The sequence below is a fragment of the Mirounga leonina genome, unplaced genomic scaffold (genome assembly GCF_011800145.1).
Source record: "Mirounga leonina isolate KUSES-001 unplaced genomic scaffold, KU_Mleo_1.0 Mir_173, whole genome shotgun sequence".
In the NCBI taxonomy this organism is placed as follows: domain Eukaryota; kingdom Metazoa; phylum Chordata; class Mammalia; order Carnivora; family Phocidae; genus Mirounga; species Mirounga leonina.
Genome location: NW_023270447.1, coordinates 3127951 through 3153703, shown reverse-complemented (window position 1 = coordinate 3153703; position 25753 = coordinate 3127951). Strand labels below are relative to the sequence as shown.

Sequence of the window (25753 nt, the reverse complement as noted above, 5' to 3'; positions counted from 1 at the left end):
GAGGGGATTAAGGAGAATAGGAGGCTTGTGAGTGAGTCCAAATTTATTGTCAGGTGTAGTTGTGGGGTGAGAGTTGAAAGCTTAGCCAGGAATGGGCGTGGGGCTGAATAAAGATAGCAGAGGAATGGAAATCTGTTTCTGTTAACTGCCCACATTGAAAATTCCATTCATTGCAGCTGGCATTTACAAAATATGATTAGGCAACTACTGAATCTCATAGAAACTCAAGCCATTCATCCCACAGTTATTATGTGCCTACTCTGTCCTAGATATGGGGGGGTGGTAGTAGAAACAAAAAGAAGGTACTGTTGTGCTTTCGAGGAGTGTGCTTTTTTGAGTTTAGGACTAAGGGAGTCCTTAAACAGGTACAAACCCAAGTAATTACAATAATTTGGCCAGGTATTAGTGTTGTGGTGTTTGACACTAAGCCGTAGGACCAGGTTGAGCCTTGTCAAGGTGCCCTTGAGGAAGAAGTACACAGATGTGAAAGGGTTTTCAGGTCATACTAGAGTTTCATTACTATTTTCATCAAAATCAAGAAAGCCAATTAGCAGTTTATGAAAAGCAGGATTAGGATCTGGAAAGATTGTCAAATAATTTTTTTTTAGAGTAGCCAGACTTGGCTAGAGATAAAAAGAGGCTGGGAAGGACAGTTTGGGACTTAGTTTTAGAAATTAATCTCTAGGACTCATGCTGAAAGGGAAGAAAACGTGTCAGCCATCAGAATGGGAGTAATACCTCTGTTGAGAGGGAATGGAGAAGGTTTCAGCAAAGAGTTGAAGTTTGAGTTAAATAAGGTTTTCAAGGATGTTCATAGTAGAGGCTTGGCACGCTTAGAGGGACAGTGGGCTGGGTAAAGAGATTATTCTGATATTTTAGACTGTGGAAACTTGCTAATTTCACACGAAAAATAGATCTAACTTCGCCATGAGACCACACATTTCTTAACTTATTTGTATTTGTGTCCAGCAGTTCTAGGCACATATAAGAGACATGTTTGTTTAAAAAAAAAAAAAAAAAACGAACAATTTTAATTTGCTTTATAATGTTTTTCCCATCTGTAATCTGCTAACCTTTTCTTTTATTGAATTAGGGGGCAACTGGTTTTTGTATTAAGTATGGTACATTGAAAAGCATTTTGAATGAAATGTCATTTTTAACTTTAATCTGAATTTTTACTCAGTTACTTATGCCTGTCAATAAAAAGAAATCAGTGGGAGCAATAGATAAGCTTATTATTGGAAATAGTATGGACTGTGCTGCTGTGATCTTTTGTTAGAGATACGTTTTTTCTTAGGAATAGCAACCTAACTTGAATATTCTGTTAGTTTGAGACTGTGTAATTATAGAATACCCCCTCAAGCATGAGTATAGAAGGTTGGCTGCCAGACAGCTCTTCCTTACATTGCTGCACTCTTTAATTCTTTGTATTCTTTGTGCCCTCTTGATCAGGAGTGTGTGATTGGAGAGCAGGCTGATCACTGTATTATGGCAGCTATTTTGAATGGTTGGGTTAATAGGAAGATGTGGATCCGTGGTTTGATTGGAAGCCTCCGTGTGTCAGAAGTAGAGATTTCATCTGCTTTTAGCATTATAATTGTAGGCATAGAATGTGAGAGAGCAACCATAGGGCACATCTAGGCCAAAACCCTTCATATGTTATATATATAAGGAGATAGGCATTGTGAAGTTAGGTGACTTGCTCAAGATCACATAGCTAGTCATGGTAGAGTTAGGACTAAAATCTACTCTTCCATTGAATTTATTACTACATGGTATTATTGACTGAAAAAATCTTTTTAAGTGAAGTTAGAAAAGTCAAATATATGTGCTGATCAAGCTTTCAACCTGCTGTGGGAGGAAGGCTGTCTATGCCTGTTCTTGTCATATGTTCCCATGCGTCTGGTAAGGGGTGGGGGGCATGGGTGGGCTGTAGAGAGACCAAGAAGAGTGCCTTGGTCTAGCGCTCGCTAGAGTGTTACCTAAAAATAGTACTGTATTGGGACTTAGCTGTGCAGACCTCCAGAAAGAGGGCTATGTCCTAGTTATAATGTGTGCTTTTAGAAATCTCAGGATTTCTCCACAGAAACGAGTATTTAAAAGGAAAGGAGATGTTTCGGTTGCTCCTGGAATAAACCAGTACACAAGATAGTGGTAGAGGAATCTTTGAGGAGTGTTCAAGGAAAAGCGATAAGTACAGATGGCTGGCAAGTGTGGGAGAGGAGGTAGTTACACAGGACTATCTAGGGGTTGAAAATATCTTTAAGGAAGAGAGTGTTTTTGTTCCTCATGGTGGGATGGAGAAAATGATTAATGCTTTGACATAGTTTGCTGTGGCATTTAGGTTCTAAGTTGCTGTTTTAGGGTGTGAATCCAGACTCCATTTAGGGTTTTATTGTGAACTAGCTGATAAGTAGTTGTATCATTTCTGCTGGGATTTTGAACCAACATCAATATCTAGAGTTTTTATTAAATTAAACTTTTGGGAACTTAACATTACTTGGTGGTATTCCAAACAGTGAAAACAGCATTCACGAATAGTAGTTGGGTAACATTTATTGAATCCCTACTACGGGCCAGGTACTGCTCCAAGCATCTCCAGTTGACCCTTGTTTTACAGATAAGGAAATTCATTGTGCCTGAAGGCACAGGAAGATAAAAGCATAATGTGCTTCCTTAGACTGGCTTTAAGTTTTCTTTTAATCAAAGTGAAAGAAGAAAAAGAAGGCATCAGGTGACAATGTTTTTGAGTATCAGCCATCTTTTAGGGTTAATTTTTATTTATTAAAGATTTTATTTGAGAGAGAGTGAGAGGAGAGAACAAGAGTTGGGGTGGGGGGCTGCAGAAGGAGAGGGAGAAGCAGACTCCCCACTGAGCAGGGAGCCCCACTGGGCTCGATCCTGGGACTCCAGGAATGACCTGAGCCAAAGACAGACGCTTAACCGACTGAGCCACCCAGGTACCCCTAGCGTTAATTTTTAAGATCAGTGTGTATGGGGCACCTGGGTGGCTCAGTCGGCTAAGCATCTGCCTTCGGCTCAGGTCGTGATTCCGGGGTCCTGGGATCAGAGTCCTGAATTGGGCTCCCCTCTCAGCGGGGAGTCTGCTTCTCCCTCTGCCCCTCCCCCTGGTTCATGCTCTCTCTCTCTCTCAAAACTGAATAAATAAAATCTTTAAAAATAAATAAAATCAGTGTGTATTTAAGTTGAATGTGTTTACGCATGGTAATGATTTACTTATATTAGTAATTCACTGGCCTATAAAAATTTTGCAAAGACATTATCACCATCTCTTGTTTTTCATACCCACAATGTGTATGTTATGAGAAGAAGTAGGGAGAACACGTGATGGTGCCTGCTCTCCAGGAGCTCCTTAAAAATAAAATTTAGGACGTTTTTAGATAAATTAGTGTTTTTACAGTAGCGTGTGTACTGGTGAATTATTTTTCTCCTGACCTTCTTGGTGATTATACTCACCTGCACACATACTTCTTACTCATTCTATTTTTTTTAAGATTTTATTTATTTATTTGACAGAGCAAGCACAGCAGGGGGGAGTGGCAGAGGGAGAGGGAGCCTGATGCAGGACTCATCCCAGGACCCTGGGATCATGACCTGAGCTGAAGGCAGACACTTAACCGACTGAGCCACCAGGTGCCCCTGTTTGATTGTTAATAAGGTTTTCTGAATTAATTCTACCCCTTCATCCTCTGCAGATTGCCTGCCTTCTTTTATTGAGAAGACCGTCTAACTTGGATCTTTCTCTCCTTTTTCTCTCAAAAATCTCTATAGCTTCCCCCTTCATCCTTTCTTCCTCTTTATATAAGATGTCCTTTAGATATATATTGTTTTAAGGATGAGTCTTCTAAGTTGAACTGATTCCATTCCCTCCTGTTGCTGGGACCTTTCAGACTTTTTTTCCTCTGTAAATCCTATCCCCTGCCCATTTCCTTCCCTCCTGCCTGAAGTCATCATCAGTTCCTCCCTCTCCAAGCCATAGGTTGGTTCTTTGCAGTTCCTTTGTATCCATTCCATTCTTTGTTTCTGTAATGTTACTACCCTGGTAGATTGAAGATGGACAAATGAATCTTTCCTTAAATTTGTGATGAAGTTTGAAGAAAGGTAGATTAAAAGATGTAAAAAAAAAATTAGGAAGTTCCAAACATCACATAATATGTATTGGGGGTGGGAGATGAGATGTGGGAAGCAGTTTAAAACCTAAGCGTGAGATGTTATTAGAGAGGGAACTTACTACCAAAGCACTGGAGCACAGAGAATTGAAGTAAAAATGAAGAGTTCAGACCTAATAAGAAAGGGTTATAGAAAATGTTAGAGAATTACTAGTGCCATTTGGAAATGATAAGAAAAGAAGAGGGGCTTTGAGCTGGAAGTTTGAGAATACTACAGCAGTAACATACAGTAGGCGCAGTGTCAGCTCGGCCATGTGAAGAGTAGAAAGGATTAATTTGAGAAATGCATAAGAAGACAGGTTTCATTACAGCTTGATGTAAGGAGAGAAGATGATTCTTAGATTTCGTACTTGGAAGAAAGGTAAGGTGGTGGCATTTTTCTTGCTGATCTGGAAGCAGAATGGGTCAAAGACTTGGTATAAAGCAATTCTTTTTTTTTTTTTTTTTTTTTTTGCAGTTCATTCTTTCTATAAAATGCCCTGGAACACTCAATAAGATAAATCTTATATTTACTTCTGTGGTCAATAAGAGGTGCCTTCAGGAGGTGTAACTGGATGCCTAGTAAAAGCTTGGGTGAATATATGTAGTGTGATACTAAAGAGAAAGACAAAGTGACATTTTATCAGGGATGAGAGAGTCAGGGCAACATACTTCTTTGAAATCAGCACCTTCATAGGATAGAACTAGATGAGATGGATAGAAATTGATTCTGAGAATAATAGACATACTATTTTCATTCAGTCCAACATAAATGGTAGAAATCCTGTTTTCAGGGGCCCCTAGGTGGCTCAGTTGTTAAGCATCTGCCTTCGGCTCTGTCATGATCCCAGGATCCTGGGATCGAGCCCTGCATCGGGCTCTCTGCTTAGCAGGAAGCCTGCTTCTCCCTCTCCCACTTGCCCTGCTTGTATTTCCTCTCTCGCTATGTCTCTCTGTGAGATAAATAAAATCTTAAAAAAAAAAAGTAAAAGAAATCCTGTTTTCAATATGTAAAAGAATGGTGAACATTACTTCATTAATCTCTGCTTTACCTAGTAAATTTAGTAGCTGGTGCTAACATGGGATCATTCTGGGAATTCTGTGTTTTAAACTAGTATTTATTTATTTTTTTTAATTTTTATTGTTATGTTAATCACCATACATTACATCATTAGTTATAGATGCAGTGTTCCATGACACCCAGTGCTCCATGCAGAACGTGCCCTCTTTAATACCCATCAGCAAGCTAACCCATCCTCCCACCCCCCTCCCCTCTAGAACCCTGTTTGTTTTTCAGAGTCCATCGTCTCTCATGGTTCGTTTCCCCCTCTGATTTCCCCCCCTTCGTTCTTCCCCTCCTGCTATCGTCTTCTTTTTTTTTTTTCCTTAACATATATTGCATTATTTGTTTCAGGGGTACAGATCTGAGATTCAACAGTCTTGCAAAATTCACAGTGCTTACCAGAGCACATACCCTCCCCAGTGTCTATCACCCAGTCACCCCATCTCTCCCACCCCACCCCCACTCCAGCAACCCTCAGTTTGTTTCCTGAGATTAAGAATTCCTCATATCAGTGAGGTCATGTTACATGCCTTTCTCTGTTTGACTTATTTTGCTCAGCATAATACCCTCCAGTTCCATCCACGTCGTTGCAAATGGCAAGATCTCATTCCTTTTGATGGCTGCATAATATTCCATTGTATATATATACCACATCTTCTTTATCCATTCATCTGTCGATGGACATCTTGGCTCTTTCCACAGTTTGGCTATTGTGGACATTGCTGCTATAAACATCGGGGTGCACGTACCCCTTCGGATCCCTACATTTGTATCTTTGGGGTAAATACTCAGTAGTGCAATTGCAGGATTGTATGGTAGCTCTGTTTTCAACTTTTTGAGGAACCTCCATACTGTTTTCCAGAGTGGCTGCACCAGCTTGCCTTCCCACCAACAGTGTAGGAGGATTCCCCTTTCTCCGCATCCCCGCCAACATCTGTCATTTCCTGACTTGTTAATTTTAGCCATTCTGACTGGTGTGAGGTGGTATCTCACTGAGGTTTTGATTTGGATTTCCCTGATGCCAAGCAATGTTGAGCACTTTTTCATGTGTCTGTTGGCCATTTGGATGTCTTCTTTGGAAAAATGTCTGTTTATGTCTTCTGCCCATTTCTTGATTGGATTCTTTGTTCTTTGGGTGCTGAGTTTGATAAGTTCTTTATCGATTTTGGATACTAGCCCTTTATCTGATATGTCATTTGCAAATATCTTCTCCCATTCTGTTGTCTTTTGGTTTTGTTGACTGTTTCTTTTGCTGTGCAAAAGCTTTTTATCTTGATGAAGTCCCAATAGTTCATTTTTGCCCTTGCTTCCCTTGCCTTTTGCGATGTTTCTAGGAAGAAGTTGCTGTGGCTGAGGTTGAAAAGGTTGCTGCCTGTGTTCTCCTTTAGGATTTTGATGGACTCCTATCTCACGTTTAGGTCTTTCAATCATTTTGAGTCTATTTTTGTGTGTGGTGTAAGGAAATGGTCCAGTTTCATTCTTCTGCATGTGGCTGTCCAGTTTTCCCAACACCATTTGTTAAAGAGACTGTCTTTTTTCCATTGGACATTCTTTCCTGCTTTGTCAAAGATTAGTTGACCATAGAGTTGAGGGTCCATTTCTGGGCTCTCTATTCTGTTCCATTGATCTATGTGTCTGTTTTTGTGCCAGTACCATACCTGTTGATGATTACAGCTTTGTAATAGACCTTGAAGTCCGGAATTGTGATGCCACCAGCTTTGCTTTTCTTTTTCAACATTCCTCTGGCTATTCGGGGTCTTTTCTGGTTCCATACAAACCTTAGGATTATTTGTTCCATTTCTTTGAAAAAAGTGGGTGGTATTTTGATGGGGATTGCATTGAATGTGTAGATTGCTCTAGGTAGCATTGACATCTTCACAATATTTGTTCTTCCAATCCATGAGCATGGAACGTTTTTCCATTTCTTTGTGTCTTCCTCAATTTCTTTCATGAGTATTTTATAGTTTTCTGAGTACAGATCCTTTGCCTCTTTGGTTAGATTCATTGCTAGATATCTTATGGTTTTGTGTGCAATTGTAAATGGGATCAACTCCTTAATTTCTCTATTTTCTGTCTTGTTGTTGGTGTATAGGAATGCCACTGATTTCTGTGCATTGATTTTATATCCTGCCACTTGACTGAATTCCTGTATGAGTTCTAGCAGTTTTGGGGTGGAGTCTTTTGGGTTTTCCACATAAAGTATCATATCATCTGCAAAGAGTGAGAGTTTGACTTCTTCTTTGCCTATTTGGATGCCTTTGATTTCTTTTTGTTGTCTGATTGCTGTGGCTAGGACTTCTAATACTATGTTGAGTAGCAGTGGTGATAGTGGACATCCCTGCCGCGTTCCTGACCTTAGGGGGAAAGCTCTCAGTTTTTCCCCATTGAGAATGATATTCACTATAGGTTTTTCATACATGGCTTTTATGATATTGAGGTACGTACCCTCTATCCCTATACTCTGAAGAGTTTTGATCAAGAAAGATGCTGTACTTTGTCAAATGTTTTTTCTGCATCTATTGAGAGGATCATATGATTCTTGTTCTTTCGTTAATGTATTGTATCACGTTGATTGATTTGCGGATGTTGAACCAACCTTGCAGCCCAGGGATAAATCCCACTTGGTCGTGGTGAATAATCTTTTTAATGTACTGTTGGATCCTATTGGCTAGTATTTTGGTGAGAATTTTTGCATCCATGTTCATCAGGGATATTGGTCTGTAATTCTCCTTTTTGATGGGGTCTTTGTGTGGTTTTGGGATCAAGGTAATGATGGCCTCATAAAAGGAGTTTGGAAGTTTTCCTTCCATTTCTATTTTTTGGAACAGTTTCAGAAGAATAGGTATTATTTCTTCTTTAAATGTTTGATAGAGTTCTCCCGGGAAACCATCTGGCCCTGGGCTTTTGTTTGTTGGGAGATTTTTGATGACTGCTTCAATTTCCTTAGTGGTTAAAGGTCTGTTCAGGTTTTCTATTTCTTCCTGGTTCAGTTTTGGTAGTTGATACATCTCTAGGAATGCATCCATTTCTTCCAGGTTATCTAACTTGCTGGCATAGAGTTGCTCATAATATGTTCTTGTAATTCTATCTCTTTGGTGTTGGTTGTGATCTCTCCTCTTTCATTCATGATTTTGTTGATTTGGGTCATTTCTCTTTTCTTTTTGATAAGTTTGGCCAGGGATTTATCAGTCTTGTTAATTCTTTCAAAGAACTAGCTCCTAGTTTCATTGATCTGTTCTACTGTTCTTTTAGTTTCTATTTCATTGATTTCTGCTCTGATCTTTATTATTTCTCTTCTCCTGCTGGGTTTAGGCTTTATTTACTGTTCTCTCTCCAGCTCCTTTAGGTGTAGGGTTAGGTTGTGTACTTGAGACCTTTATTGTTTCTTGAGAAAGGCTTGTATTGCTATATACTTTCCTCTCAGGACCGCCTTTGCTGCATCCCAAAGGTTTTGAATAGTTGTGTTTTCATTTTCCTTGATTTCCATGAATTTTTTTTAATTCTTCTTTAATTTTCTGGTTGACCCATTCATTCTTTAGTAGGATGCTTTTTAGCCTCCATGTATTTGAGTTCTTTCCGACTTTCCTCTTGTGATTGAGTTCTAGTTTCAAAGCATTGTGGTCTGAAAATAGGGAATGATCCCAGTCTTTTGGTACTGGTTGAGACCTGATTTATGACCTAGGATGTGATCGATTCTGGAGAATGTTCCATGGGCACTAGAGAAGAATGTGTATTCCGTTGCTTTGGGATGGAATGTTTTGAATATGTCTGTGAAGTCCATTTGGTCCAGTGTGTCATTTAAAGTCTTTATTTCCTTGTTGATCTTTTGCTTAGATGATCTGTCCATTTCAGTGAGGGGGGTGTTAAAGTCCCCCACTATTATTGTATTGTTGTCAATGTGTTTCTTTGCTTTTGTTCTTAATTGGCTTATATAATTGGCTGCTCCCATGTTAAGGGCATAGATATTTACAATTGTTAGATCTTCTTGTTGGATAGACCCTTTAAGTAGGATATAGTGTCCTTCCTCATCTCTTACTACAGTCTTTGGTTTAAAATCTAATTTGTCTGATATAAGGATTGCCACCCCAGCTTTCTTTTGGTGTCCATTAGCATGGTAAATGGGTTTCCCCCCCCTTACTTTCAATCTGGGGGTGTCTTTGGGTCTAAAATGAGTCTCTTGCAGACAGCATATCGATGGGTCTTGTTTTTTAATCCAATCTGATAGCCTGTGTCTTTTGATTGGGGCATTTAGCCCATTTACATTCAGGGTAACTATTGAAAGATATGAATTTAGTGCCATTGTATTGCCTGTAAGGTGACTGTTACTGTATATTGTCTGTGTTCCTTTCTGGTCTATGTTGCTTTTAGGCTCTCTCTTTGCTTAGAGGACCCCTTTCAATATTTCTTGCAGGGCTGGTTTCGTGTTTGCAAATTCCTTTAGTTTTTGTTTGTCCTGGAAGCTTTTTATCTCTCCTTCTATTTTCATTGACAGCCTAGCTGGATATAGTATTCTTGGCTGCATATTTTTCTCATTTAGTGCTCTGAATATATCCTGCCAGTCCTTTCTGGCCTGCCAGGTCTCTGTGGATAGTTCTGTTGCCAATCTAATGTTTCTACCATTGTAGGTTACATATCTCTTCTCCCAAGCTGCTTTCAGGATTTTCTCTTTGTCTCTGAGACTCGTAAGTTTTACTATTAGATGTCGGGGTGTTGACCTATGTTTATTGATTTTGAGAGTGGTTCTCTGTGCCTCCTGGATTTTGATGCCTGTTTCCTTCCCCAAATTAGGGAAGTTCTCTTCTATAGTTTGCTCCAGTATACCTTCGGCCCCTCTCTCTCTTTCTTCTTCTTCTGGGATCCCAATTATTCTAATGTTGTTTCATCTTATGGTATCGTTTATCTCTCAAATTCTGCCCTCGTGATCCAGTAGTTGTTTATCTCTCTTTTTCTCAGCTTCTTTATTTTCCATCATTTGGTCTTCTGTATCACTGATTCTCTCTTCTGCCTCATTTATCCTAGCAGTTAACGCCCCCATATTTGATTGCACCTCATTAATAGCCTTTTTGATTTCGACTTGGTTAGATTTTAGTTCTTTTATTTCTCCAGAAAGGGTTTCTCTAATAACTTCCATGCTTTTTTCAAGCCCAGCTAGTATCTTTAAAGTGATGATTCTGAACTCTAGATCCGACATCGTACTAATGTCTGTATTGAGTAGGTCCCTGGCAGTCGGTACTACCTCTTGTTCTTTTTGTTGAGGTGATTTTTTCCATCTTGTCATTTTGTCAAGAGGAGAATAGATTAATGAGAAAATATACTCTAAGCAAATCAGAAAAGACCTGAAGCAGGGGGAAAAGAAAGGGAAAGAGAGAAAAAAGAAAAAGAAAAAGAAAAAAAAAGATAAAGATAAAAACAAACAAAAACAGAACAAAACAAAAAAACAGAACATGATCAAATATGATCAGGCTGGTACATAGATCAGTGCCATACACTAGATTTTGGGTGTATTTTGGTCTGTTAGAAGAAAGTGCCTCTGAAAATTTTAAAGAAAGAAAAACTTATATATGTATAAAAATAAGGGTTGATATGATGAAGGGATGGAATATTACTGTAAAGATGAAATTATAAAAAATTTTATAAAAGGAATTGATAAGCTGTTTGAAAAAAGAAAGAAGAGGATTTAAAAAAAAAGAAAAGAAAAGGGAGAGAATGTGATCAGGCAGGAGAGTAGGAAAAAACCATACACTAGAGATTTAGGGTATATTTTGATCTGTTAGAAGAAACTATCTCAAAATTTTAAAGAGAGAACAACTTATATATATATGCCAAAAATACGGGTAACTACTGTGAAGGGATAGAATATGATTGTAAAAATGAAAAATAAAAATGTTTTTTAAAAAAGGGATTGATAAGATGTTGGTTGAAAAAGGGAAAAAGAAAAATTAAAAAAAAAAAACAGTTAAAAAAAATTAACTTTGAAAGACTAAAGAATCATGGTAAAAAGCCATGGATTCTATGTGCATTATTCTCCTACCGCTGGAGTTCTGCTGTTCTCATTGATCTGTAAACTTGGTTTTGGCTGGCTGTTCTTGCTGATCTTCTGGGGGAGGGGCCTGTTGCCATGGTTCCCAAATGTCTTTGCTGGAGGCGGAATTGCCCCGGAATTGCCCCGCCCTTGCCCGGTCAGGGCTAAGTAATCTGCTGGGGTTTGCTCTCCGGAGCTTTTGTTCCCTGCAAGCTTTCTGTACAGCTTTGGAGGAGGAGAGTGGAAAATGGTGGCCTCGCAATCTCCGCCCCGGAGGAGCCGAGAACTCGGGGCCCAGCTCCTCAGTGAGTCCCCAGAGAAAAGCAGTCAGTCGCTCCCGTCTCCCCGGTCTCCGGCCTCACTGCATGCTCACCTGGCCTGCGACCGAGGGAGGATTTCTATTTCTGGCACCCGACCCCGTGTGGAGTCTCCAAACCCAGCAGGTCCCTGTGGTGTGCTCCCGTGCTGCTCCTCCCCGGGGAGGAAGGGGAGTCTCCCTGGATCTGCGGCGTGTTGGGTCCCTGCTGGAGGAGCAGTGGCCCGACTGTGCCGCGGATCATGGTTTATGGCAACCCCGAGCTGAGAGCCCGCGCCTGGGCTCCGTCTCTGCAGCCGGCTTCCCTGCTCCAATACCTGGGAGCTCTGCCGCACTCAGGCACCCCCGGTCTTTCTGTGACCCCGAGGGTCCTGAGACCACACTGTCACGTGAGGGTTCCACCCCCAGCTTAGCCACTGGAGCGACGTCCCTCAGCGGAGCCGACTTCTAAAAGTTCTGATTTTGTGCTCCGTGGCTCTATCGCTTGCCAGAAGCGGCCGACGGAGGCCCCTTCCCCGCCGTCTATCCTCCTGAATATTGCCTCGGATTCACTTCTCTGCACGTCCTACCTTCCAGAAAGTGGTCGCTTTTCTGTTCAGAGAGTTGTTGCTATTCTTTTCTTCGATCTCCTGTTGAGTTTGTAGGTGTTCAGAATGGTTTGATCCCTATCCAGCTTCATTCCTGAGACCAGACGAAATACAGGTCTCCTACTCCTCTGCCATCTTGCTCCGCCCCCTAAACTAGTATTTAAAATATAGTTGGTAAGCTTTTGTATTCTCTTCTTCAGAATTGAATCAGTTTTTTTTTTTGTAGATATGCATGGGAGAAAACACTATTTTAAAAGATTTATTTCAGAGAGAGAGAGAGAGCAGGCACGCAGGCAGGCGAGCCGAAGTGGGGAGAGGGGGTGGGCAGAGGGAGAGGGAGAGAATCCTCAAGCAGATTCCTTACTGAGCACAGAGCCTGAGGGGATGCAGGGCTCAGTCCCAGGACCCTGAGATCATGACCTGAGCCGAAATTAAGAGTTGGCTACTCAACCGACTGAGCCACCCAGGCGCCCCTGGAGAAAGCACTTCTTTCTAACAGTATCATTTAAAAAGTTCTTTGTGGGGGCACCTGGGTGGTTCAGTCAGTTAAGCAACTGCCTTAGGCTCAGGTCATGGTCCCAGGGTCCTGGGATGAGTCCCACATCGGGCTCCTTGCTCAGCAGGGAGCCTGCTTCTCCCTCTGCCGTTCCCCCTGCTTGGGCTCTCTCTCTGACAAATAAAATCTTTAAAAAAAAAAAAAGTTCTTTGTGTGTTACATAAATAGTGCTACTGCTAATTATTATTAGATGATAAGAGCAGAGGTAAAGTCAAATTGAGATGTCCTTTTTGAGTCTGTAAAAATGTAGATGCTTGGAATTTTTAAATTATTTGAATTTTATTTTAACTAACAGTTTGGTTGATAGAGTTGAGAAATATTTATTAAAGGATCATGCTTATTAAGCACTGGTAATGTATCTGTTCAACAATACTTACTTGCCTAGCCAATTTATGTCACGCCCAGTTCTAGGCCCTGGGAATACAAGGATGAATAAACCATTATGGGGTTTATATTTTAGTTGGATAGGAAATGAACAAATTGTAACGTGAAGTGATAAGTGCTTTTGAAAAAATATAACCTAGAGTGAGGAGAGAGAGTATGATGGAGTGGGGACTATTTAGATAGATTAGTCAGGGAAGGCTGTTTTGAGGGAAGAAGAAAATCTTGTAAAAAGTTACTCTGGGCAGATGGAATAGTAAATGGCGAAGAGCATGAGTCAGGATCTAGCTCATTGAGAACCAGTTTGGTATGTTGGAAGAAAGGCAAGAAAACTGGTCTGACAAGAGCAGAGAGAATGAAGTGGAGAATGATAGGAATTGAGGGTAAAGTGATCGGCAGGGGCAGAGCATGTTTGACCTTATTGCCCATGGATTTTGAGTGTACTGTTGACATACGACATGGAGTTAGGGGTGTCAGCACCCCCCCCGCCACATACTGGAAAATCTTCATATAACTTTCTGACTCCCCTCAAAATTTAAATAATAGCCTACTGTTGATTGGCAGTCTTACTGATAATTTAGTCAGTTAGCATATATTTTATACGTTATATGTATCATATATTGCATTCTTACAATAAAGCTAGAGAAAAGAAACTTATGAAGAAAATATTACAATGCTGTACTGTACTTACCGGAAAAAAAAAGTCATGTATAAGTGGACCTGTGTAGTCCAAATCTGGGGGCAGAGTTGTGACATGATTTGATTTTTTACAAAGTTCAGTGCAGCTACTGAGTGGAAAACTAGCCATAGGAAGGGCAAGGTCTCAAGCGGTGGACCATTTAGGAAGATTTAACAGTGATCTAGGCTTGTGGTTTCCACCGTATTCATGTGGTGCATAAAAAAAACTGTTAAGGGGCGCCTGGGTGGCTCAGTTCATTAAGCGTCTGCCTTCGGCTCAGGTCATGATCCCAGGGTCCTGGGATCGAGCCCCGCATCGGGCTCCCTGCTTGTAGGGAAACCTGCTTCTCCCTCTCCCACTCCCCCTGCTTGTGTTCCCTCTCTCGCTGTCTCTGTCAAATAAATAAATAAAATCTTAAAAAAACAAACAAACAACCAACTTACAACTGTATTTATACTTATTTTTTTTAATTAAGCTTTATTAATATTTGATATACATATTGGTACTGGCACCCACATTCCATTTGTATATTAGTTACATGTGACCCACCATTTTTGGCCTGAGCAACTGGGTGAGTGCTGGTACTTACTGAGATGGAAAACAGGGCAGAGCAGGGTTTGTTTGGGGGTAAGGATGGGGAAACAGTAACACAATTTGGGGCATTTTAGGTTTGAGATGCCTCTTAGACGTCTAATGAGATTTATCAGGTAGGTGGTTTAAATGTATGACCTGGAGCCAAGGTTAGAGATACAAGTTTGGAAATCATCAGCATAGAGGCAGTATACAACAACTTTGGAGCCAAACTGTGTGAATACAGATTTCAGCTTTGCTACTTACTGACTTGAATTGTGGACAAGTTAACTTGGCATCTCTCTGCTTCATTTACCCCACCTATAAAATGGAGATAATAAGTGTTTGCCTCACCGGGTTATTGGGAGAATTAAATGAATTAATAAAAGCAAAGTCCTTAGAACAGCATCTGGCATGCAGTACACACTAGATACTATGACTATCAGTTTAAGCATGGTGTTTAAGACCAGGAGATTAGATGAGATGACCCAGGGAATGAATGTAGGTAGAGAAAAGGGCCCAAGGAAGGAGTGCTCAAATAATATAACCTTTAAGATTCAGAGATAGGAGGGAGGAGACTGAGGAGTGGGGTAGGGGTCCAACCAGGAGGATGTGGGGTCTGGAAGCCTGCCTAGTGAAGAAAACATTTCAAGGGGAGAAATCATCATTGGATAAATTCTGCTCAAGAGTTTGAGTAAGATGAGGACCTGGAATTGATCAATAGGTTTGTTAAAATGGAAGTTGTTGGAGACCATGGGAAGTGGTTTCAGTTGGTGTTGGATATGAATATCTGATTGGAGTGGGTTAAGGAGAGAATTGGAAGTACAGAATTGGAGAACATGAGTATAGACAGAGGGGTTTTTCTATAAAGAGGAAGAGAGAAAATAGAGTGGTAGTCCACCAATATGTGCGGAGTCAAGGAAAGGTTGGAGTGGGGTGTGTATTGATTTAAAATGGAAGATAATGCAGCAAGTTTGTATACTGATTAGAGTTCCCCAGTGGGAAGAGAAAACTTCACATATGAGTGACATGGGATAGTTGCAGTAGCCAAGACCTAGAGTAGGTAAAATCAGGTGGTTTAGGGCACAGATGGAGGGATTAGTCTTAGATACTGGCAGAGACCCTTCATCCATTGATGAAGGTAGAGAATATTAGTGGGGATTACAGATAGATTGGTGGATTTGGTTTTTGAGTGCTTTAATTTTTCCAATAAAAGGCAAGATTATCAGGTGAGAGAAGTGGGAAGGAGTTTGTAAGGTTTGAGAGAGAGAGGAAGTGAAATAGGCGTCTTGGAAGATGGGATAATGAATTGACTAGGGAAGTGCAGGTGAAATGTCAAGGAGTTCCAGTGGCTGATCTGACACTGGTGATCATTACAGTGATTCCAGGAGACAGACGAGGGAAATGTGGTCTTGAGAGCATATGCAGTGAAAAAGCAGTGGGGATAACGTCTCCTCTGTTTCTGTTTTGAACTCTAGTCACATGGCTGAGAAGATTGCTCTTGGAACATTGCTCAGATCCATGGATATTGACAGAGAAGTTAATAAAAGCAAATAGGCCAAAACCGAATCATTTCATTTTTGCCTATGTTCAGTTTCTGTATGATGTTATTTTGTGTAGATGATGAGTTTTTAGAGGTGTTTATGTTGCCATATCTCCTTGAGCGTGCCTGCTTTACACAAATGATATCAAGTAGGTTCTGGGCTACTTTCAGTGAATTATATTTGGTTGCTGAGTTACGTTAAAGTAAAAAACTCTAATAGGAAAGCTTAATGGTTAGATAGCCTCACCTAAGTTTTCCCTGGGACCTGTGGTTTCCATTAATCTAGGATTATCACTCATGTTGATTTCATACTTTGTGTTTGATTACAAGTCAATTCAAAGTCTACTTTTCTTTTCTTTCAGGTGCTGGAGAATCTGGTAAAAGCACCATCGTGAAACAGATGAAGTAAGTTGGAACATGGCCTTTTGTAAAACTACATTTCCTCATAATGCGTGAAAGTCCATAGTATCTTTTTTTTTTAGGTCTGTGGTAATGATTTGTGGTTTTCTTTTTAAAGAATCATTCATGAGGATGGCTATTCAGAGGAAGAATGTAAACAATATAAAGTAGTTGTCTACAGCAATACTATACAGTCCATCATTGCAATCATAAGAGCCATGGGGCGGCTAAAGATTGACTTTGGGGAAGCTGCCAGAGCAGTAAGTGTTTCTCATTTCTTCTTCACTTGCTTTCTTTTAGTAAATGCAGTTAAGCAAAATTTGCTCCATGTTTTAGGGAAATGAATTCAAACAACAAGAGAAGATGTAGCAAGTACTGTGTGCTCATTTGAGAAGTATTAGTAATCTGCTTTAGGAGATGTAAGATTACCACCACACAGAAGAGTCAAGGAAATGGGATTTTTTGGATATCCTCTAGGTTTCTGTGACAGCTGTTCTTTATTCACTTCTTTTATAGCACTGTCTTATTTTATAGTAGTAAATGCTAGTTAATTGAAATAATCTAAAAGAGGTAGCTCTGCTTTTCTGCAGTGTAAAAATAAAAGGCAAATATCAGTCTCCTGAAACATACTTGAGAAGGACATGAACATTTAGTCACAATTATAGGGACAATTTTTAGGTATTCAAAAATTCCATATCCCTGTACTACTTTGGACTATAACCTATACAGTTGGATTATACCACGTCCTAGGATAATTCTTGCACATGTCAGATATTCTTTTTTTTTTTTTTTTTTTAAAGATTTTATTTATTTATTTGAGGAGAGAGAGAGTGAGAGAGAGAGAGCGCAAGAGGGGGTAGGGTTAGAGGGAGAAGCAGACTCCCCGCCGAGCAGGGAGCCCGATGGGGGACTCGATCCCGGGACTCCGGGATCATGACCTGAGCCGAAGGCAGTCGCTTAACCAACTGAGCCACCCAGGCACCCGCACATGTCAGATATTCAAAAGTTGTGTTGATTAATTATAATACTTAGTGCACCATGAAGTTCTTGTTTGTAAATTAGGATGTTTGATGCAGTGGAGAGAGGGCCAAAATGAAGGCAGGAGATCTTTTACATCTCCAGCTGTACTCCTAAGAGAAGGCTGGGAATGTATAGAATGATTTCCTAGAACTAAGGGAGTCTTCAGCTGTGTTCAGAGTGTTGTTCTTAGGTGCTGTGGACAATAAAAGGAGGTGACTTGGGAAGGCTGCCAGGAAAGGCAAAGCCTATGTGTCTGTGAAGTAGCTTAGGGACTCTTAGCTGCTCTCAATTTATCAATTAACAAGCTATTATTAATGCAAATTAATATTCAGTAAACAAGTAGAGAAATTGTTGATGGGAAAGATCACAAAAGGATGGTTATAATTGGATGGTATTCAACTAGGAATCCTAGAAGTGGAATAAGGGAAGAGGAGCTGGGGTAAGGATTATAAAATGATTGAAGAGAAGAGCAGCAGAAGAGGGGACAAGGAAATATGTGAGGCACAACTTTTATGTTTTTGTTTAAAAAAGGTGCCGTATCACAATTAGAGACTTTATTTTTCTAAGCCTCTGAGAGGGGGAAATAGGATAGTGAATGCAAGAATAAACAAGGCATTTCTGTCTTACATCTTGCCATCCTTTCTCTACCTCCTGCTTTTCTTTCCCTCTATTCCTTTCTTCCCTCTGCCCCCCACCCCCAGCTCTCTCCAGTGTTCTTATTTTCTCATCCCTCCCTGTCACCTAACTCTTTGTCTCTGTCATGTTCGCCCGATCCGATAACTGGTTGATGCTACTGTATTTAGTTCTTTTCCTTTCTTTACTGGCTTTTTCTCCAGCTCAGTTATTTACACCTTCTCTTTGTTTCTTCCTTTTTTATTTCTCACCGTCTGTCCTCCTTTATATCTCTTGATCATCCCTCCTCCTTTCATTTCTTTCCATTGTCAAATTGGTTGTTATTAATGTTTGGGTCCTCACACTACTTTGTCACCAATACAATTGACATTTTCTGTCTTTGTCCAGTTGCGCTGCTGTAACAAAATACCACAGATGTAGTAGATTGTTAACAACAGACATTTATTGTGCACACTTCTCGGGGCTGGAAGCCTGAGATCAGAGTGCTAGCATGGTCGGATGAGGGCCCTCTTCAGTTGTAGGCTTCTCACTGTGTCTTCACATGGCAAAAGGCGAAGGGAGCTCTCTTGAGTCCCTTTTATAAGGGCACTAATCCCATTCATGGGGCCTCCACCCTCATGACCGTAGTACCTCCCCAAGGCCCCTTCTTCAAATACTATGATATTGGGCATTGTGATTTCAACATATGAATTTTGGAGGGACACAAACATTCAGACCATAGCATCCCTCATCCTTTCATTGCTTCCCTTTATCAAATGAGTGTCATTTATCTTTGGGTGTTAACACTCCTATATCCCCAGATGCAGCCAACATCTCCTTAATTCCTTTTAGGCCTCCTGAATCACCTAGCTTTCCAGCATCCACCCATCCTAATCTATAGCCCTATGTAATTTTTTGAAGTGTCCTTTTTTTTCCTCCATATGTAAGGGTTTCTATTTCTAGTTCCTCACTTATCCTGGTCTGGTTTCTTATGGTTGATTAGAGAGTGAGTGGACAAGAATAGAGATGATGAGGGGTAGGTTGCTTTTTCATATCTGCTTAAGGGTAGAGTTATGAAGTTCATTGTAAAGAGGGGCCTCCTTAAAGGCCTATAAGAGGGCTTATTGTGGAGAAGCAAGAGTAGGTCAGTGGAAGAGATTAAGTGGTAAGGGAAAAGTGCTTCCCCTTAAAACTGTGTTTACAAAGTCAGGACAGCAGAAATATGTAGCAATAACTCTCTCTCTGTTTTAAAGTTTCTAAAATTAAATTGTGTTATTAAAAAAGTAATGCTTACTGAGGCTTTTGAATAGCTTGTATGAGTAGTTCAAATTTCAGAATGGACTATAATGTCTTCACATGTTAAATAAAGCACTATATACATAGAAGGACATGCTCAATATTGAGTATGTTTGCCAGTTGGTATAATTTTTCAACTTCCCTCAGTCATTTGTTCCCGTATTTAAAATGTTTATCTCTGAAAGAAGAGGGGAATATAGATGTTAGATGCAGTTTCTTAGAGAGGGATGGACATAAAGTATTACTAGAAAGAATGCGGGTAAGCACCTTATAAAGGAGAGCTGTTACTTGGCTGAAGACCCCGAGGTTGGCAGCATTACCTGGAGTGCACAATGGTTAGTTTTGTTTTGTTTTGCTTAGGTGGGTGCATGAGTTTTGGGAACACACAAGTCTTAGGAGTTTTGGGTTGTGATTTCATGTGTGGTCGGAAATGCTTTTTGCTTGCTAGCTTTGTCCTAATGACACTTAGGATACAGTTGATTGCTCCTCTTCCCCCTTTACTTTTTCTTTACCCAGTATAGGTATTTTCTTAGTATCTGCATTTTACTAGTTATTTGGCACTCTCCTTGAGGCAGACAAATAGGAGATTTGAGGTGGGGAAAGCATCCGTGCGACTTGGGTTTATTCAGTTTTTTTAAAGATTTTATTTATTTTTTTGGTAATCTCTGCACCCAAAGTGGGGCTCGAACTCACAACCCCAAGATCAGGAATCACACGCTGTACTGATAGAGCCAGCCAGGCACCAAGTTCGTTCGTTTGTTCTTTCTTTCTTTCTTCCCTTTCTTTCCTTCCTTCCCTTCCCTTCCCTTCCCTTTTTCCTTTCTTTTTTCCTCTCCTTTTTCCTTTCCTTCCTTGAGACCTGGGTTTATTTTTAAACTATCTGACAAGGGTGGGTAGACTAAAACAAAATTATCAGAGTTCTCGTAGCCCTTTTCTGTCCTCTTTACAGCTCATGTTTTAGGTTTAAAAACTGTAGCCACTTACAAAGCTTTTTGACTCATGAGTTTTTTGTTGTTGTTGTTGTTTAAATATTTTATTTATTTGTCAGAGAGAGCACGAGCAGGGGGAGCGGCAGGCAGAGGGAGAAGCAGGCTCCCCACTGAGCAGGGAGCCCGAAGCAGGACTCGACCCCAGGACCCTGGGATCATGACCTGAGCTGAAGGCAGAAGCTTAACCAACTGAGCCGCCCAGGCATCCCTTGACTCATGAATTTTGATCAAATCTCTTTGTAACTTTCTTTTCCTCTTACTGTCTCCCCTCACTGCCCCCTGCCTTATTTAGAGGATTATTATTCTTTGGGGAATCTAGAAACTGAATTTTTCCCTGAGGGATTTATTTCCCTCACTAGGCTTCCAGACTTCTTAAATAACTCAGTCTCCTCTTCTTCCTGTTGTTCTGTCTGAGCTGAAGGGGGAAGAAGAGAACACTTTTTCCTTAAACTCGATTAATATTTTACTCCCTCTGACGTGTTTAGACTTTACCTCTTACATGCCAGGTTTTTCATTTCTATTTTTATGGTAGACTTCCTTTAACAGAACGGGAATGTGTTACATATGCCTATCTCACAGAGCAGTTTTTCTGTCAAAAAATCATGACTGGGGCACTTGGGTGACTCAGTCAGTTAAGCATCTGCCTTCGGCTCAGCTCATGATCCTAGGATCCTGGGATCGGCCCATGTTGGGCTCCCTGCTCGGCAGGGAGCCTGTTTCTCCCTCTTCCTCTGCCTGCTCCCCGCTTCTCTCTCTCTGTCAAATAAATAAAATCTTAAAAAAAAAAAAAAATCATGAGTAAGCAGGGTGGAGATTTGTAGGCCAGTCAGAAGAGGTCTTTTTAGGAGATGGTGATATGTGGTAGGGGGATTGAAATCATTCCTCAGCTCGGCTCTGCACTTCTAACTACAGTGGAGTGAGTAGGGGGAGTGACTTCATTGTAAATTCTCTCAGACTGCCCTGCCTGGAAAGGTCTCTCTCATACTTGTCTTAAAATAGTGAAACATATAATGTGCTTGTGTTTTAGAGAGACTCTTGTGTCAAGTCTTTAAGAAGTGGAGAATCATTTGTCTCTCTTTCTTAACTGCTTTCTTCAGGATGATGCCCGGCAATTATTTGTTTTGGCGGGCAGTGCTGAAGAAGGAGTCATGACTCCAGAACTAGCAGGAGTGATTAAACGGTTATGGCGAGACGGTGGGGTGCAAGCTTGCTTCAGCAGATCCAGGGAGTATCAGCTCAATGATTCTGCTTCATAGTAAGTAATTTTTCCATAACAGAAAATAATTTGGTGACCCTAAGAAAGTTTAGGGTCTGTCCTTAACAAAACATATAAGTAACAGACGCTCTTAGAAGTCTATAGCATCCCTTTGAAGATGGTTTCAGTTTAGGGTTATATAGCCCTTGGTCATTTTGTATGACTTGGAGAACAACGTTGCCTCTTGGAATGTAAATGGGAGAATTGGCACCATGAAAAGTAGCTCCATGGTAGTGTATAATAAGGAAGTGAAAGAGGAGAGAAATCTTTTGCAGCTGGATCCTGGATCTTTTCCAGTTCCCTCTGCCTAAGGACTTTGCATTAATTGCCAGCTAGTGAGGGAAATTAGAATTGTGATACCCCTTTTTATGCACCCAACTCTGTGGCCGGGCTGCACTATGGATCTCTCTGGTACCAGTCACCACTAATAAATCTTTTGCCAGATCAAGATAGTAGACTTTGTACAGAAAGAGAATGTTGAGTCTTGGAAGGAAGTCAAAGCATCTGTTTGTCAAGGAAATTCTCTTAAGAGTTACATAGTTTGAGAGAATTTGTAATTAATACTTGAGCAAGGCTATTATATGCTATCCTATCTTGCTTCTTTTACAACATGTTTATTTATAAAGACATATTCAGAATGTACTTTTTAATGTGCCTTTTGGGGACTTGGAGAGTTCTTGGTAACTGTATCTATCTCTGTACTAATTGGGGACACTTTTAAGCATTAAGGTATTTTCTCCAATATTCTATTTTCCTATCCTTCATTCTTGTTTAAGTTGTTATAAGAAGGAGTTAAATTATATTTGAAAAACTTAGTTATTCTTGAAATGAAAACTTTAGAAACATTTCAGGATTCTTGCCCATTTTTAAATATTTTTTAGTTGCATATGTTGGAAGTTTCAATAATTCTCCCAATAGTCATGAAAGCTATATTGTTATTATTTTTTCTATCATACATTCATTAAGCTCTGAATCCTTTAACTACACCAGAGAAATGTGATTTATAGAGGGTTTTTTTTTCCATAATATTTGATCTAGGCTTGACTGATTCCTTAACATTAATGGTAGTACTTTTATAGAAGCTTGTTAATGATTCACTTATAATAGTGCCACCTGTTCTTCAGTTTTCTAGCCAAAAAATCTTTAGGAATCCTGAAATTACCAAAAATTTAGTTTAGCTTAAAAAAAATTAATTTAGCTTTGAGCAGTCTTTTAATTATTTCACTGAATAAATTACATTTATTTGGAAGTATTTACAATTTGTTTTTGACTTAGATTAAAAAAAACACAACTTTTCTGTTTCATGAATGAAAGAAAGAAATACTCATTCTTATTGAACATAGTTCTTATTTTAATTTTAGTAATTCAAACACCATTCTCGAATGTCCTATCAAATGTAGGAACATACAAATGACCCATTAACTTTAAATGTCTGAGGGCTTTTGGTTTGGTTTGGTTTTGTACTGTGCAACACACAGTTGATTCAGTATTTAGCATTAAGTTTCAGCAATCTTTTTTTTTCTCCAAGATTTTTTTTTCAAGATTTTTTATATTTAAATAATCTTTACATCCAACATGGGGCTTGAACTCACAACCCCAAGATCAGGAGTCACATGGTCTACTGACTAAGCCAGCCAGGCGCCCCAGAAATCTTTTTATAATAAGAGTAACATTTCCATATTTGTTTGCTTTTAATTGGCCTTCACAGCTTAATTTTGGTAGAATTAAAACCACTTTTGTGTAGTGTATATAGAACCTACTTCAGTTGTCCTATGCTAGGTTCACTCCTTTTCTCATTATCATTTCTGTGATACTGAAGCTCTGATTTTGTTCTGCCACTTTAGTGACAGGTTCAGAATCTTTTGGGAAGGAACTAGTTTAGTCTGTTGATTTGCTATGTACATGGTTGGCTTCACCAGGTAAAAATAAATGTGTGTTTTATTTAGTTACCTAAATGATTTGGATAGAATATCCCAAACCAACTACATTCCAACTCAGCAAGATGTCCTGCGGACAAGAGTGAAGACCACAGGCATTGTGGAAACGCATTTCACCTTCAAAGACCTATACTTCAAGTAAGTCATTAACCTTTTTGTTACATGTGTGAAAGATATCTTTCCTTTAGTTCATATCTCTTAATCAGGGCAAAATTTCTCTAGGCAATAATCTTTGGTTTAAAAACCTGCCATCATATTCATCAGTTGGTATTTGAATGTTTTAACTGAATGGGGGCCCAGGCCTTTCTTCTTTCTCCAAATAGCATCAAATACTTTTGTCCATTTGGAGGAATTTAAATTCAGAATTAAATTATAAAGAGCAATAAAAGTAATCATACAGTTATCATTTTATTTTATTTTTAATTTTATTCTTTTCAGCTGCTTTTTTGTTGGAATCGTCAAAACAGGTATTGAATGTTTGTTGTTTAGAAGGGTAACAACAATACTAAGGATAGATACTTAGTGATGTGGCTTTGTTCTGCCATTTTGATAATAAAATAGAAATGCTTCACTCACCCGTGTTGATCCTTACCGAAGCGCATTTAGGTTTAATGGAATGGAGCTAATATTGTCATGGTTCTTGGACTGATTTGTGCACAGTATCATGTAAACCAAATTCTTGCTGTAGTGTAGAATGGAAAATTGATACGGCGATAAAGGTATTTTGGCTAAGTATGATGACATAAAAAGTGGTTGTTATAGAGAGAGAAAATTCTAGTACATGAATACAAAGGACTTTCTCATTAGCATTAGTCATTCTGAAATAGGCTTCGGCTTGTCTCTGTGTTAATGGTCTTTTGTAAATATTAGAACTGTCCTTTTGGTTCCCACTTCCTGCTTTTGTGACCTTTGAGATTAGGGGTAAACTTTTCCCCTTCAATATATATTTGTTCCAGCTGCCTCATTACGATCATATGTGGTCTGTGATTCTCAGCACTGTCGCACACAAATGTAACTTCTAGCTCAGAGCTTCTCCGTGTTCTTTTCTCTGAAAACAGTTGCTTCATAGGATTTGGGAAATCCATACAGAGTTTAGGTATTACTAGATACCACTTGAGGTCTTGAAATCTTAATAAACCAAAACAGGTCAGAAACATGGTGCAGGAAAATAGCAGTTCAGCTGAATATTTGTAGAATAGAAGAGCTGCTTATCTTTAGCACTGATGAATTCATTTAACTGGAGTAGCGGGCCATATGGATTTATATCACCCATGCAACCATAAGAATGAGATGTCTTTTGTGTACTGTAAGATTAGTAATCCATTTATAATTCAATGTGGTGAACTTTATTTAGTATGGGAAACATTCTTGTTGATGTCATAGATTGATCTTTAGTTGGGTAAACCCTTTCGGTCTTCTTATGTCAGGATCAACAACCAGATCTAGTTAAAGTGCTGCACCCATTTTATTGTTGGTATGTAGATATCTTGTTATGAAGTACTATCACTTCTTCCTTTTCCTCTTCTCTCTAGGCAAAACCACTATCCATTTATTCAAACATTTATTGAGCATCTACTCTATGCAAGGCATTGTGTAATTGCTTACTTGCCTCTCAGTTATGAGGTAATGTTTATAAAATGTTGATCTGTTAGTGAATTATATTGTAAATGTTAATATGTGCTAAAAGCCCATCTTGGGAACGTCACAGTATTCTACTAGTTTTATGGACTTTGTAGAAGAAAACGGAGGGGTAAACTGAAATTATTGGTGTACCAGCGTGTGTCTCCCCTTGAAAGACGTCTGTAGTGATATATATGATGTTCACTTTCCTAAAGCCTATAATATGATCCTGTATTAAAGCCAGCTTGTGACTGCATTATTCCAGGTGCCATGACCAAAGGCTGCAAAAAAACCTGCTAGATCAACCAAAAGAAAAGGCTGGGTCATAAAGAGAGAAGATGACTATTATTCTCTTTCAAACATACATTGAGAAATTACTCAGTATGTCTTATTTCTCTCAATCTCCAGGGGAAAATTCTTTGGAAATAGACCTTGAGTCACTTTAGATCTGACATACTAAACCAGCTTGGCAAAGTTTACCTTTTAAAATTTTGTCCTCGTCATCAGACATCTATCTTCACTCATTTGTATGCATACCTCCTCAGACGCTGGTACCAGCTAAAAGACAAAGCACTGCCGGTGTTCCTCTTACTGTAGGAGGTAGACGAGGACACTGTTGACAGAAGTACAGCAGTTGAGCCAGGATATCAAGTAAGACCCCCAGAAGGGAGTGGTGAACTAAAACTAATCTGGAGTGGAACATAAAGTTTGTGAAGAGCTAAGGCTTTGTTGTTATTAA

General features: G+C 39.6%; 1 protein-coding gene across 1 annotated transcript in view; it reads left to right on the top strand.

The window, feature by feature from the left end:
* Positions 1-25753, top strand: part of GNAI3 (G protein subunit alpha i3) — a 48332-nt gene that overhangs the window by 12740 nt on the left and 9839 nt on the right. The window contains exons 2-5 of the mRNA XM_035017833.1: positions 16249-16291; positions 16404-16545; positions 21300-21457; positions 23404-23532. Coding sequence (XP_034873724.1) covers positions 16249-16291; positions 16404-16545; positions 21300-21457; positions 23404-23532 — 472 coding nt within the window. The remainder of the gene's footprint in view (positions 1-16248; positions 16292-16403; positions 16546-21299; positions 21458-23403; positions 23533-25753) is intronic.